Below are 16,237 nucleotides of genomic sequence, written 5' to 3'. Positions count from 1 at the left end.
AACTTCTAGGAAAGAAAAAACTTGTTAAATTTCACTGGAAGTTCTACATAATTACTAAAAGATATCACTCGTGTCTACCCACACAAAAGAAATCTGCAGCCTTAGAAAGCAAAAATCTTATGGATTTTTACTTGCAAGGTCCTCTCTTCATGTCTCAAAACCAGAAGTTCTTCACTTAATGCTGCCTGAGATTATTTTGAGATTCATCAATATTTTATACTTGGAAAACAATGTGATAAACACAAATCACTGAGAAGAAAAAAGTACAAGTGAAGGTGACTCAGCCTGTCCCAGGGCTGATATATCTGGGAGCCATTTGTCTTTATGGCTCACTGCAGTATAGGGTGAGTGAATGGTGCTCCTGACTAAAACTTCAGCTACAAGGCTGCACAGCCTCCTCTCAGCATCTCCCAGCTAGTGTCTCTTTGCAGAAGTCTTTGAACACATAATGCAAGTTCCATCCATTTTCTCAAAGTTTTGTCACAGTTAACAAGCAGACTGTATCCAGTACCATAGAATATACATAAGAAAATAGGGAAGGGGCAGGAAATCCGCTGGGTTTGGATCTGTTACTCAGGTAATAAAGAAATATTATTTTAATTTCTGCTAGGAATGATGGACACACTTTGATTTGGTAAGTCTTACACTGTGGCAGCAGCACTCTGGCCACAGAGAGCAGGCACAGACTTCCCCAGAAAAATCCTGAGAAGCTGTGTAGAAGCTACAGGAAACTAAGAGGAAAAGAATTCAAACAATTATTATCTCTCTTTCTGTAACCATTGCTTATAAATATAATTCTCTAGAGTGTATTATTGATAGCTGTGAAAAACACCAATCACTTGGTTTTAAAATTTTAAAAGTGTAATAGTAATAAAATAGTTATAAAATAGTAATACAATTAGAGTAATAATAATTTGGACAATTTGAATTAGGACAATATGAGACAATAAATACAAAGAGTTACGGACAGTCTGGGTACCTTTTCTGGGCAGCACGAGCCTGAAAAAGGACCCACGTTAACAGAGGATTAACCCTTAAAAACAACAGCCTGTTGCATATTCATACACCTCATCCATGATGCATAAATTCCATTCAAACACAGGATTCTGTGTGGGCAGTGTCAGCTTCTTTCTCTAAATCCTAATGGCGTCATCCTGCCTGAGCCAGGCAGGAAGAAGTTCATTTCTCCTGATAAGGGAGCAATAAATTCTCTTTCTCTGAAAGATTTGGGTGTCCTGTGGCTGCTATCTCGGTGGGAGTCCTTTCTTTAGGAAAAAAAAGTATCCCATATAGCATAGTTTCTATTTTAACATTTTGTTATAACCTAAAACTATATTTAACACACTGCTTAAGAGAATTAATACAGCATAACTTTCTAACACAACACATATAATATTCATTTTAATATTTGTGAAAAGCCAATCATAAAATACACATTTTTCACAATAGCCACCAATAGTGTGTAAGTGGCTTTCACTTGAGACCAATCAAGGCTTAAGCCCACCATTGTTTCTGTAAGAACTGTAAATTTCTAATTATAAGGTGTCTTTCATCCGTTCTAGATCAGAGTCAATGTTAATTAGTAGTGTTCCAGATTGCAAGGCAAGATGTATTCCATTACCATCTGTATGGCAGATTATCTTTGTCAAGTGGGCAGTTTGCCTTATCTCTCTCTGAGTGACCACATTCACTCCTCCCTCGGGACGGGACACCTGCTGATAACAGCTATTGAATGTCCCTGCATAGCTGATAAGAACTACAGCATCCCACTGGGAGATGTGAGCCCAGAGGGAGGAGCCAAGCATTGCTACCCAGATATAATCTGGAGATTCTGGAACACCAGCACAGCTTCTGCACTGGATTCCCAGAGGAACAGCAGCTGCCTCTTCTTCCACTGGATCTGCAGAGGAAGAACACATCCTTCTCTACAGGATCCCTGCTCCAGCAGAACCACCCCTGGCACTGCAGGAGGGCTGAGCCACAATTCCAATGGTTCTGCTGCCAACACCTTGACCCACAGGGTGTCAGGCTGGGTTCTGACTCTGGCAGTGCTGTTCTAGTGCACTGCATTGTTTATTTTATCCTTTAATTTTTCTTCCCTATTAAAGAACTGTTATTTCCTGCTCCCATATTTTTTGCCTGAGAGCCCCTTAATTTAAAATTTACAGCAATTCAGAGGGGTGGGGAGGGTTCACATTCTCCATTTCAGGGGAGGCTCCTGCCTTCCTTAGCAGACTCCTGTCTTTCCAAACCAAGACATGTAGCTAGGAGCCTACTACCACACGACACAAACACCAGAACAAGGCAGCAGAAATGCACACCAACTGCACCTCCCCCAAAGGATGTGTGTGGGTTTCCCTGAAGGCAAGAGCAGCTCCTGCTGCCCTCGGGCTCCGCAGAGCCAGGGCTGCTCCTGAGCACCAAACGTGTGCTGGGCTGCAGCTGAGAACACATCCAGCCCTGTTCCTAAGCAACCCCACGCTCCCTGCACACTCTGGCCCTGCTGCCACCGCTAGACAAGAGGTTTTAATCATCAATTCACTCTGCATCCAACGAGCACAGCCCCATCAGGAGAGGCTTGGGCACAGCACTGCAGCATCAGGCAGCTCCAGCCCCGCTTCTGTCTTCACCAAGGCAGGCAGAATGTGACTTAAAAAACAGCACTTTTACCTTTCAGTTGTTCATAAAGAAAAGCCTTTTAAAAAATCCTGGCCCAAACATGCAAATATAAACTAAAAATTTTTATTCTTGCCAGCAGGAATGAAAACATTCTGTTAGCGGTACTGAGGGTTAAACTTTTTTTTGACATTTATAATATTCAGTGCTGGAAAAAAAAATCTCAGCAAAGAGTAATTGCTCCCACAGGGACCAATCCATGGGTCACAGTTTTTTGCACTTGATGGCAACAGAGCCTTGACTGAGATTTTCTGTAAGACCCAGATTTAAGCTTGCAGCATAATCACAATGTTTGCCCTAGCTCCAGAAGCTGAGCTAAAGCACCACTTCTACAGTATAATTATTCTACATATGTTCCAAAAACCCATGGGGAAATTTTATTATTCAGAAGAATAAATAGGGTAAAAATAAATGGTTTTTAATTTTAGCCAATTCTTAAACTCCTTATGAATTTTCATTTTTCTTATGCAAGTTTAAGTCCATGGGAGAAAGGATTTGCCTTGAAGAAATAATTAAACTTTCATCTTCAGTTACGCTTCTTAGCAAATACACAGCCACCCACATAGCACACAACACATAAGTGCTGTTCAGTGACAGAGTGCCAACATAATCACTAATGCCTCATAATCTTCCTTTCAGTTTCAAATTGAATATTTGAAGTTTGAACTTGTGTTCAACAACCCAGAGCAAGCAGAAACGCAGTAAGGGCTTAGGTTAAAAGGGCGTTGGTGTCCCAGCAATAGAGCTTAATTTGTTCTCAATAGATTTTTGAATACTTGAGCTATTCTGAGAGGAAAAGGCAGTAATTTGTCATTTGGGATATGCAAACCTACTACCTTAAGGATAATAAAAGATTATAGCACTCAATTTATGATGCCAGTGTCTGGACTGAATTTAGGCAGGTGCAGAAGTCAGAATTTTTAGGGGAAGGGAAGCTTAGGAAGCAGGTTCAAGAGGACCCAGGCACACTTTGCAACTAAGTCTACCATGAGACCTTCTCCAGTTCCTGGGAACATTTCAACATTCCTTTCTTTATGCAGGGACCAAACAAATGACCACACAGGTGCTCTGTAGGAGGTCAAAAAATCTCCTCATCCCCTCACTGACAAACACCTTGCACCCTGTTCACAGGGTCCCCCTGATCCTTTCACTGCCCTCAAGCCCCTTTCATCAGGACAAAGGCTGCTCCTTTTGCCTGGAGCTCAGGCTGCTTTCCAGCACCTGAGCTGGCTGAAGGATAGGGCAGAGACACCAGTCACCAACAGTGGAAACCAGAGCTTAATGCAGACTGAGGGACTGAAACAGGGTTAATTTTCAATTGTTATTCTAAACTGCACAAGAGACCCAAATCAAGCTCCAAGGGCCCATCATAGGTGACAAAATCACTACATCGATTCCAGGTATTTGAGCCAATATGAAAATGAAGCACAAAATAAAACAGAAAACTACCAGAAAGGAGTTATATCAATTACCCAAGAACTCCTTTGAGTAACAGAGGCCTCCTTGCCCCACCAGCCCCAAATAACCAACAAGTTCAGCTGATCCAAACAAATTCTAGACCCCTCAGAGGTCTTATGGACACAAATCTCTGATCTGCAGCAGCAACAGAAACAGCACTGGCCAGGACCTCTCCCAGTTTAATGGTTTCTTGTCATACCCATTTCCTTCTCACAAGGACAGAATTACCGAAAAGCAAATGACTCCTCCCTCAACATAAACATCTCAGGAAACTCCCCAAATCTTACAGGATTGGGAAGCCAATTGCTGAATGCCATTGAAATTTCCAACCCCCACACCATATTAGTAACAGACATGTTCTTCTTCTCTTCCTTCAAACACACAATAAAGAAAAATCCCCCAAAAGTGGAAAATTGACCCAATGTAACGTATTACATCCAGCATCAAACCTTCCATTACAGAGCAAATCCAGAGGTTACACAGGCAAAAGGCTGTTAATAAATCACACGTAACATCCTAAACTTCACACAGTCCTTACAGTTCCACTGTGCACCCAAACAACCCCACACAATTTCTGCAAATTATCTGCCAATCAGAGACAGAAGAATACTTGCCCACCTCTGCCACTCAGTACTGACCAAGAGAACACAGCAGGCTCATTCTGAAATAAGAAAAAGCAGAAATCCAGTCCAATACTCCTGAAGGATATGGCACTTCACAAGAGGTTTGTACCAACTGAGAAGTGATAGCAACTGTACCTTACACTGACAGATTAATTTGAGGACCCTTCACATATCTCATTAGTTCTTTTAAATATACAGGTTTCAATAGATGAGTTGGGACATCCAGAGTCAGTTGTCAGCAAAGCTCTTTGCAGCTCTCACTTGCCAGGCTGCCTGAAGGTTTAATTTGATTTTAGCAGAAACATCACCTCAGCTGCCTAGTGTCATTCAGACTGCTCTCCAGTCCCAGCATCTTCCATCCCTTTTGCCTGCCTACCAGAGGACGTGTCCTGCCAGACCTGTCTGTGAACAAAGGAGGAGTGGTGGGTGAGTGGTGCTCAGTGTCCATCTTGGGCAGTGTGGCCATGAAATGCCAGCATTTTCTATACTGGGTGAAGGAAGGAAGGACACCAGCAGAATTTCCACCTTGGACTTAGAGCAGGCAGACTTTGGCCCGCTTAGGACATTGATTGACAGAGTCCCTTGGGAGTCCGTACTGAAGGACAAAGCAGCCCAGAAGGCTGGACATGCTTTAAGAAGGAACTGTTAGGTATTCAGGGGCAGGCTGTCTCCAGGTGTAGGAACACAAGTTGCTGGGGAGAAAGACCAGCCTAGTTAAACAGAGAACTTAGGCTGGAGATTAGGGAATAAAAGAGAATCTCTCATCTCTGGAAGAGGTGTCAGGTAACTTGGGAGGACTACAGGAATGACAAGAGGCCACACAGGGGATGAGTCAAAGCCCAACTAGAACTTGATTTGACCGCTACAGTTAAAGACAACAAAAAGTTTCTATAAAAACCTTGGCAGCAAAAGGAGAGTCAGGAATGTCTCCATCATTTCTTGAATGCAAGAGGGTAGTGCAGAGACAGGGGATGAGGAAACAGCAGAGATACTAAATGCCTTCTTTGCTTCAGTCTTCAATGTCAGGACAAGTTGTCCTCAGGATAGCCAGCTCCTAGAGCTGGAAGTTGGTGATGGGAAGAAGAATGAAGCCCCCATAATCCAGGAGGTAGGTAGTGACATGCCCTGCCAGTTAGACACTCAAAGTCTATGGGCAAACCACTCTTCATCCTCTACAGCAGTCCTGGTCAACTGGAGAAGTTGCATCTGGCTAGAAATTAGCAAATGTAACAGCCACCTACAAGAAGGGTTGGAAGGCTGGCCTGGGGAACTCCAGGCCTGTCAGCCTGGCCCCAGTTCTGGTCACAGTTCTGGAGCATATCACCCTGAGTGCCATCACATGGCGTGTGCAGGACAGCCAGGGGATCAAGCCCAGCCACCATGGATGTATAAAAGGCAGATCCTGCTTGATCAACCTGATCTTCTATGACAAACTGCCCACTTAGCAGATGAGGGGAAGGCTGTGGGTGTCTAGCTAGACTAGCAAAGCATTTGACACTGTCTCCCACAGCATTCTCTGGAGAAACTGGCTGCCTGTGCCTTAGGTGGGTGGACTCTGATGGGTACACAACTGGCTGACAGCCTTGCCCAGAGAGTTGTAGTGAATAAAGTTAAATCCAGCTGGGGCTGTAGAGTAGAGGAAATGTATTTGAATATGTGTATAGAGGCTTTGCCCTGGAGGTCCCAGTTGTTCTTGATGGGCTGCAGCTGTGACCAATGAAGATGACAGGGATAAAAGGGGGTGGGTTAGCCAGTCAGGGAGAACCTTGACCTGAGAGAGAACAGCATGCAGAAGAAGGAGTCAGTGAAGAGCTACAGCCATGAGAATATGCTAAAGAGGTATGGACTTTAGAAATCTGATAACAACAGTATGGGACTCTAGAAATAATAGAAGAACAATAGGGCTGTCTGCTACTGGTATTCCCCAGGGCTCAGTTTGGGGCTGGTCCTGGTTAACATCATTATTGATGATCTGGAGGAGGGCATTGAGAGCACCCTCAGTAAATTTGCAGATGCCCAGATGGGTGGGAGTGTGGATCTGCTGGAGGACGGGAAGGCTCTGCAGTGAGACTTGGACCGACTCGATCAATGGGCCAAGGACAAGGGCCTGAGGTTCCACAAGGCCAAGTGCCACATCCCACAGGTCACCAGCTACCTCAGGGTGAGCCAAAGTGTGCTCAAGGGGGCAAGAGGCCAATGGCACCTGGCCTGGATCAGCAGCAGTGTGGGCAGCAGGAGCAGGCAGCGCCTGCCCCTCTGAGCTGGGCACTGCTGAGGCCACACCTCGAGTGTCAGGACCCAGCACATCCCTCTGGCTGTCCTGAGCAGCCAAGACCCTGCCAGGGGGCTCAGAGACCCTGGCACAGAGCCCAAGGTGCCTGTGGGTTTCATTATGAGCCACAGAGCAAGTTACCAACCTTGGATGAAGATCTGCAAGCCATGACAAATTAAGTAGAATGATAGTGAAGTTATCATGGGGTGAAAAGGTAGAGTTTGGGGTTTTTGGTATGGGGGTTCAGGGGGGCAAAATGGAGGAATCTTGGCGTGTCCAGCCTTTCTTCTTCTTCTTGGCCTCCATCTTCTGCTGTGATGGTGGCACTCACAGATTGGTTTAGAGTGGAAGCTCACTGTCTAACACAGGTGATGGGTATTGGGAAGGAATTGTAAACATTGTACAGGTAGTTTTTAGTATAAAGACATAACCCTGCCCTGGGGGCAGGCAGAGTGCCTGGAACTGTCCTGCTGGATGGACCTGGCAGGGCAGGGGAAAGAATTTTATAGATAAGGAACAATGAACAACCTTGAGACTGAGAAATGAAGAGCTCTGACTGCTTCTTCAAGCACTGGGCTGGGAAAAGAGACTTTGAACAATCTCGGGGTCACTGTGAGCAGCCAGAGATCCTGACACTTGAGTGCTGTGCCCAGCTCTGGGCCCCTCGGGAAAAAGGACATTGAGGGGCTGAGTGTGGCCAGAGAAGGGCAGCAAGGCTCATGAAGGCTCTAGAAAAGATGCCCCATGAGGAGCAGCTGAGGGAGCTGGGTTTGTTCAGGCTGGAGAAGGTTCAGACCTCACTCTTTCCAACTCCCTGACAGGAGGGTGCAGGGAGCTGGGCTGATCCCTTCTGCTGTGCTTAGAGTGAGAGGACAAGAGGAAACAGCCTCAAGGTGGGACAGGGAGACTCAGACTAGGCAGCATAAAAATAAATTTCACTATGCAGGTGATGGAATAGTTTGCTCAGGAAGAAGGTGGAGTCACCACCCCTGGAGGTGATGAAAAGAATCTGGATTTGGGAAATGATGTAGTGGTGTAAGGTTTACAGTGCTGGTGGCTGGGCTTCATCTTTAAGGCCTCTTCCAACCTCGATTCTATGATGGCATTATCATCCTGTAACAACAACACTGATCTTGCATTTTTCAATACTGCTGATAATGCACACTCAAAAAACTGCCACCTGCCAAAACAGTACACAATTCATCCTCTAGAAAGATGATACAACAACAGAAAAACAAACAACAAAGCCATCACAATAGACATTAAAAATGCTGCTTAATTAGCTGTGAGGTGTTACCTGCACACTATGACGATGAGGATGTTCTGAGAACAAATTTGGAAAAGAATTATGCAGCAGGCATGCCAGCAGCAAGGAACAAAATCTGCTCTTTTTCTTTTCATGTGTGTAAAATAGGTTTAATTTTCAGGTCAGTGTGTGATATCATGACATTAATGGACAGTCTTGTATTCTACCCATTTCCTTCAAGTTGAGCTTCTGGTCTCTGATCATGATCACAAGCATTTCTGCTTATCAAAAGATGACCAGAAAACACAAAGTTCTCATCTCTTTGCTTCATCAGTAATTAGCAAAAATTATTGAGGTAAAGCTTACAACAGAGATACAGTAGAATCTTTACTTCTGACTTGTCTGAACAAGCATGAACAAAATCCACATCAAATAATAATTTCAGCCTGCTGTCTTTTACAAGGAGTTCCATTTCACATATCTGCAATCTTAGCTTGTCATTAGCAATGTTAATTAGTTCACTATCTCAATACCACACTGGATTCAGTAAAAACTGAGATCACTGCTAATTTGAGAAGAAAGCTGGTTCTTGCTGCAGTGACTAATAGTCACTGTAGAAAACATCCAGAGAAATTAATAATGCCTGCAATTTTCAATGTTACAAAATTAAAATGCTACTGTTTTTGAATTTCCAAAAAGATAATCAAAGGATAATTGTGAATGATCACATTTACTGTATTACTGACCCTGTGAGGACACTGACACAGCATTCAAAGGTGGGTTATCTCCTGCTGTGCCATGAGCCAAGTTCTGTATGCACACACGTGGTGCACATCCTGCCACAGCTCTCTTTCTGAAGGCAACCATTTTCCAATATCAGCATGGTAATTGTTCTTTGGTATCTCTGTGATGATAGAGAGGCTTATTTTAAATCTCTCACATGGTCCCAGTTCACAGGTTTTTTGTAGAAGGTAAAATAAACCCCAAATATGTGAATTTCAGTCACAAGAGTGGCCTGTGCAATTAAACAGTTCTCTTGCACCAGGAGGTGACTGAAAGACAGAACAGCTGAGCTTCTCCCAGGACCTCCTGCAATGGGAAAATGCTGAGAGGTTGCTGGGAATATGCTGAAACTGCCCTGCTCCCTCCCAGCAGCTAATGGAGTCCATCACCAACCCCCATGAGCAGCAGCTCAGGTAAAATGGGTCTCAGTGCCCCAAGGAGTGTCTCTAACTCCCACATTTCTCCTCTCAGCTGGGCAGAACAGGGAGAGCAGGGCAAATGGAAGTGGGCATGTGTTTGCTAAGACTGGGGCAGCTGAACCTCCTGCAGTGGATTTACATCTCCTAAAGCAGATGAGGTGCTGAGACAGGAGCTCCATGCTCACAGGTAATCCTCTCCCCATTTCTGCTGAGTCGAGTGTGCACACATTTGCAATTGTGCCTCTGTATGTCATAGAAGAGAAACAATGCTCAGGGGTTTTCTAAAGCAATTTTTAAATTTAGATTTATTTAAAGACCATTTACAACCTGACTTCAGCTGGATTAGGAAAGGAGTGGTGACAGCCTCATTTAAAACATCAAAGGACCAGCTGTACGTAGGGGAGGTGGGCAGGAGGGGAAGGCTGCAGGAAGTGTCTCTCTGAATCCAGTTGTTTTTCCAGGCACACACATTATCCCTGACTTCCCTCTGGGCCCTGAACACATGAGATTCAGCAGCTCACTCAAATGAAGCAATTAGCACCCAGCACTTGCTGTCAGAGCTGTCAGCACTAAGCTGCCTACATGGCCCTGGACACTGCAGGTCAATTCCTATCACCATTTTTAGGAAGCCCTGGATGAGCCCTGCTGCCCCTGGCACAGGTACAAACCACTGGCTCAGCACTCCCTCCCTGCCAGCCCCAGTGCATCCGTGCTGAACAGAAGCTCCTGGGCTGCTGCATGGGAGGATTTCTTGTTAAAAAACAGAGATTGTGGCTGATCCATTTCTTCCTTCAACCCTTGTGCTAGAAGTAGACACACAGACAAATAAATAATATCAGGAACAGGATCATCTTACACCAAACACCATCCAGACAGCAGGCAGACTCCTGTCCTACCACACAGGCCTGAAGAAACAAAGGAAAAATTACTGGATTGCAACTGGGGTTTTTAAAATGCAGGAAAAGGTCACCTTCCATCTCTCTCTGTTTCTCATGTATTTTAAAGTTTGAAAACTAACCTTTTGATAGCAGCACCCTACACTGAAAACCACATCACCTCTAACTGCCAGGCAGTTTGGGAAATAAGGCACTCAAGCCATTTCCAGGCTACACAACATTAACTGTTAAAAAAAAAAAAAGAAAAAGACATAAAAGATATATCAGTAACTGAGCAGGCTGACATGCTGCTTGAGACTAATGGAGTGCTGGTATCTTGTTTAATAAACATACACAAATAGCAGTGAGGGTGATGACAATTCAACACCATTCCCACACCAAAAAGCAACTGTGAAAGATTCACCTGTGTATTTTTGTCAGCTGCAGTGGGAATTCTTATTCACTACCTATGCACACTTATGTGAAGGACTTATCAAGTTTATAATTGAGCTGAAATCTATCCAGCCTCATGAAAAAAAACAGGTATTTTTGAAGACCATTTGCTGCAGGAGTCAGTGACTTTTTCAAAAACATTCAAAGAGCAAAATCATCAGGAAATGGTAAGTGGCAAATACTGATTAGCTAAAATCATCAGTATTTCACTAAAACGAAATGCCCAAAGGAAAATAAAATTATTCTGGCTATTTTCTCTTTTTTAGTGAAATAAAATGTGTGTTTTATCTTCAGTTTGTTCCACTGGAGCAGAGGAGAGAGAGAAAAATGAAAGATGAGAGCCATAATCTGTGAGAGTGCTCTCAGACTTCCCCAGATAGTGAAATTTAACACTGGCAGGTACAACAGCAACTCATCTCAGAGCCCAAGCTCTGCTCTGGAATCAGGGACAGCACTGAAAAGAATAGGGATAAAGAACTATTATCAGCCTCAGCTGGTAAGAGAGGCAAGGTGTAAAAATAGTCTGTAAGCATTGTAAACCAACAAGAAAAAACCTCTGTAGCTGCCTTCTTGCCATTTTATTCTTCAAATTATTGCCCTTAGAGCAGAGTGGAGTTTAAGTTTAGTATTAACTGCTCCAAAATCCCCACAATTACTTCCCTTACAATGAAGATTTTTTTCCTAATATCCCATCCAACCCTGCCCTCTGTCAGTTTGAGGCCATTCTCCCTTGTCTTGTCGATCCAGGCCCTTTTAAGTAGTGGCTGTCCATCTTTCTGGTAGCTCCCTTGAGGTACTGGAAGGTCACAAAAGCAGCTTCTCCTGTGCAGGTGAGTAATGCCAGCTGTGCCAGCCTTTCCTCCCAGCAGAGCTGCTCCATCCCTCTGCTCATCCTGGAGCCTCCTCTGGGCTCTCTGAGCAGCTCCAGGTCCCTCCTGAGCTGGCCCAGCCTGGGGCAGCTCTGCAGGTGGAAAATCACTGAGGGGCAGAGGGGCAGAATCCCCTCCCCTGCTGCCCACACTGTCTGCTCTGTGCACTGGCCACTGCTCTCTGTGCACTGGCCACTGTCCCTGTGCACTGGCCACTGCCCCCTGTGCACTGGCCACTGTCCCTGTGCACTGGCCACTGTCCCTGTGCACTGGCCACTGCCCCCTGTGCACTGGCCAATGCCCCCTGTGCACTGGCCAATGCCCCCTGTGCACTGGCCAATGCCCCCTGTGCACTAACCACTGCTCCCTATACACTGACCAATGCCCCCTGTGCACCAGCCACTGCTCCCTGCACACTGTACAGGGCACACTGCCCAACGCTCCTCTGTTTTAGAAGGCTCCCCTTGCAGGATCAGGCCCCAGGTTTTGGGCACTGCAATCACAGTTATTTGCATGGTAACCCCCAGTGTTCAGCAGCCACAGAGGTTTCAGAGACAGTCACACAATCCAGGGGGGGTGTGGGACAAGGGAATGGCTGTTTAGGGCTGCTTTAGTGCTGCCTGGCATCCTCAAGCAGTGAGAAATAAACACATCATCATCCAAGGAACCCAGGACTGGGCACACACTCCTATCACAGTGACACCAAAGGGGTTAATTCATTCTAACATGCTTTCAGCACACTGCTTTCAGCAAGGACAGTTGGAAGAAAAGAAGACATCTGGCTCAAGAATGCCACGACAGAGAAAACAAAGGACTGAACCTCTGGGAACATGGGGTGGGATTTATGGTAACAGCTAAATTTTAATATGCACATAGTAACTGTATATAAGAAACACACATAGAACCACATGTCCACATCAGGTTAGGATCTTAGGATCTCCAGCATGAACCTCAGACCTGAATAAATGATGCCCTCTTTAATACAGCTTTAGTGCTGGGGAGTCTTATTCAGATATTTTGGGCATTTGGACCTTCAGTGCTATTAAGAAGGGGATAAACCCCCACAAAAATGGCAATGCACACAATAGCTGTGTGTCCAGAACTCCTGATGCAGGAAGTCACTCACCTGTTGCTACAGCATCACTTTCACATCATTCCCCAACCAAACTGACATTCCAAGTAGCCACCCTAATCTTAAAAGTGTTCTTTTTAATAAAAAGGGAACAAATGAGGCAATGCACAGAAGATTCCACACTTAATTTGATAACACACAGATAAAATCTAGAAATTGATAAACACTGATCTACAGGAATTATCTCCAGGCCTTCAGAGAACTCTGAAACAGATAACTGTAGGTCCTAATTAGTGCTTTCAGTGTGTTTTTATATAGACACAAAACATCTTTGTCTATATGCTCACACTCAGCTTTGCTGGAATCACAGATTTTATTCACACACTTCTCAAGCTGAAGACTTTTTTTACCATTTTGCTATATTTTGAACAATATATTCACTACAGAGCAGTTTCATAATTAACAGCCTTTAATTAAAGAAGATTAATTAAACATGAGATAAGCACAAATACTAAACAAACTGCTTCAGAGAAAACCCAGAATCTGACCTACCAAAATGACTTCATATGCAATTACACATGCTGTGAATTACTGCCTGTAGATAATTGCCTTGGCTGTCTCCTTAAAGTCAACCGACCACACATTAAAGTTAAATAATATCAAACCAGAAAAGAAGTCAGGGCTGATTGGAGTTGCAGTTAAATGCATTTATTTTTTATATATCTCAGCATTAACACATTACTGGTTCAAAATCATTTACCAGTGTTTAACCAAATGGACAAAGAAAAGGCAACACTTAGGTCCTACATCCAGTAACAGACAATTTTAATTGCTTTTGGGATCTCTGCAATTATTCTTCCTAGCAGACAGAAGAATAGCAGACAGTTTAAATTTTTAGGGCCCTTTTCCCCTAAAGGAACAGGTGCAGGGATGAATTCAGTAAAAGAAACTGAAATTCTAATTATAGTGTCCAAGGCAGACACAGTAGAGCAGTCTGCCAAGACCTCTTTCATTAGCTAAATAACTTCAAACTCTTTCAAGACGTGTAATCCATCAAGAGTTATGGAAGAATAGAAGGTAATTTTAAATAGGTGTAGTAGCTGTTTAAGTTATTTATTTTTTTTCAATTGAAAGACACAAATAATCTTTTCAAATGGTTGATGTGTGTGAAAAGAGCTAGCCAGGGAAGAATGAAAGTCCCAGAGAAAAAAGGTAATATACCTTGTAGACTTACAGAAGAGTGTTTATGTAAGTAGTTGTTGTATGACATTTAAATCAAACTGGCATTTAAAAGCACCTGAGAAGAAATTCTGCTCTAGGGAAATTTTTGATTGCTAATGATTTCCAGAGCCAAAATCTCACTATTGGCACGTATAGCACAGCCAGTGAGTAAAATAAACACAAAGTTCAAAAATAAAGACAGAATGTAAACAATATTTTATTTTCCCTGTTACCTGGTGGTATGTGTAAATGCAGTTTGAGGCACTGACAAATTATAGGCATGAGAATATAGTATCTTAAGAAATTTAAACTGCTTAAATGGAACTAAGGGCTTTATTTGTCTTTTGAGCTACCTTGAGATCCTGATGACAAATACTGTGGTTTCTTTATATTCCCTTCCCTGGGTGCTGCTCTAGCCTGCTTACAAGCCTTTGAAAAATTACTGCCAAGAAACAACAGTAACTGATATATGATTGCTATTTTCTATTTTTTCATTATGCAAAGACTTTGAAAATTGAAAATACCACGTACAATCTAAAAATAAATGGACTTGATGATCAAAACCATGCTTTATGTGATAAATGCTGATGATCTAATGTAAATATTGATTCAAGAGAGGAGGCAATGTTTTCCTTAGATCGAGACACATCATTAGTGTATCAGTTAGGACCAGCCAAACACCTCATGGATGCCTGTACAGCACATTCTTTTCAACACTAGAGATATCTGCTGCTTTCTTATTGACCTCTCAGCAGCTGTAGAACACCCATCACATGTGTAATCTGAGCTCCTTGTGCAGGCTGAGTACAGGTACTGCTGCCTTGTAATTGCAGAAAAAATGTAATTGCACACAGCCCTTCATAAGACACTTAAACACCCACTCATGCAGCCTTCAAGCACAACCAGACTAAAGGCAATGTTTAACCATAAACACAGTTTATTGGATGGCTTCAAACAACGAAAACAGCTATTTTATCAAGCTTCTGTAAATTACTGTAACTCCAGCAAGAGAGATATGCTACACTTAACCAAAAAATAATCACCCCTCATCAAATGCATGTTTGAAACAGATGAAGTACCACCTCAAAATAACAAAATAATACTTACAATGGCCTTCAAACACCAATGAACTCTCAGTCTCAACTGAATCCAAGCTACTGCATTGTCTCAGCTGTTGCTTTTCCCCCTGCTACAGAGCTATTATCTTTTTTTATTATAATTAGTATAAGAACTCTTACCTCTCCAGCTCGTATTCTTTCATTCCTACTTTTACAGCCTTCATTACCTGTAAGATACATATTAGCATGGGACCATCATAGCAGGAGGAAATCTCATATTTATAAATTTATGACTTATGACTATCTCCAGAGAAACCTATATTACAAAAATATCATCTGTACTTCATTTAAATTTACATCAGTACATGCATTTTAAAACTACACTGGAATCAAACACTTAAATCTTTAAAAATGCCTGCAGTCTCCAGCAATAAAGCAAGTTTAATTGCCAAACTACTATATCCCAATGAAGTGCAGCCCACCAAAATACCAATGCTCAATTGTGAAAGCTGTGGTGAACAGGGCAGCAAGGCCTTTTGTTCTACTTAGGCAAAACAAAGCTATGAACTGGATTAGCCTACAATGGGAGAGTCCCTTTTATAGTTTAAATCAATAGAAAACTCTTGGAGTCAACACCAGTTTAAAGGTCATAAATCTGATCCTTGTTCTCAGATTTGCTAAGAAAGTTTTATTATTTTATTTCTGTATTATAGAAGTTCTAGGCAGCTGCTCTACAGGAAAAAAGTACTCTCAGATGTGATAAGATTATTCAAGGATGACGAAAAACCAAGGAATATGAATGCAAAATAACTACCCTTTGAGTTTTCAATTTTACAATACTCATTTTAGCACATTCTTACCCTTCACAGTTTGGATATCTGAGGAGCAGGAGCCAAGACAAGCTGAGACAGCAACCTCACCAGCTGGTTTTACCTAGGCTCCCCCTGGTGACCTCATGGGCACATCTGCATTTCTGTATGGAGCACAGGACTGACACCCAGGCTGGTTTTGTCATGACCACCAGGACAGGGGTGCAGCTCCCCTGTGTAGTGCCTGGTCCAGCCTGAGAGCCTGGACCTGGCATTGCCACTCTGGTATGGCAACACAAGAGCAGGGCTCAGCAGTGCCCCAGGGACTCGCCCAGCTCTGAGGAGCACCCTGAGGAATCCTCTCCCTGTCCCACACTGTGCATGGAAAGACTCCCCCAGCCCA

At 43.4% G+C, this 16,237-nt stretch overlaps 1 protein-coding gene across 2 annotated transcripts in view; it reads right to left on the bottom strand.

Moving 5' to 3' along the window:
- The window catches only part of PEPD (peptidase D), a 151,542-nt gene that overhangs the window by 92,637 nt on the left and 42,668 nt on the right, over window positions 1-16,237 (bottom strand). For both annotated transcript variants that reach the window (XM_036390095.2, XM_036390097.2), the window contains one exon: window positions 15,206-15,252. In XM_036390095.2, the coding sequence (XP_036245988.1) occupies window positions 15,206-15,252 (47 nt within the window). The remainder of the gene's footprint in view (window positions 1-15,205; window positions 15,253-16,237) is intronic.

The sequence above is a fragment of the Molothrus ater genome, chromosome 12 (genome assembly GCF_012460135.2).
Source record: "Molothrus ater isolate BHLD 08-10-18 breed brown headed cowbird chromosome 12, BPBGC_Mater_1.1, whole genome shotgun sequence".
NCBI lineage: Eukaryota > Metazoa > Chordata > Aves > Passeriformes > Icteridae > Molothrus > Molothrus ater.
This window is presented reverse-complemented; position numbering and strand designations above follow the sequence as displayed.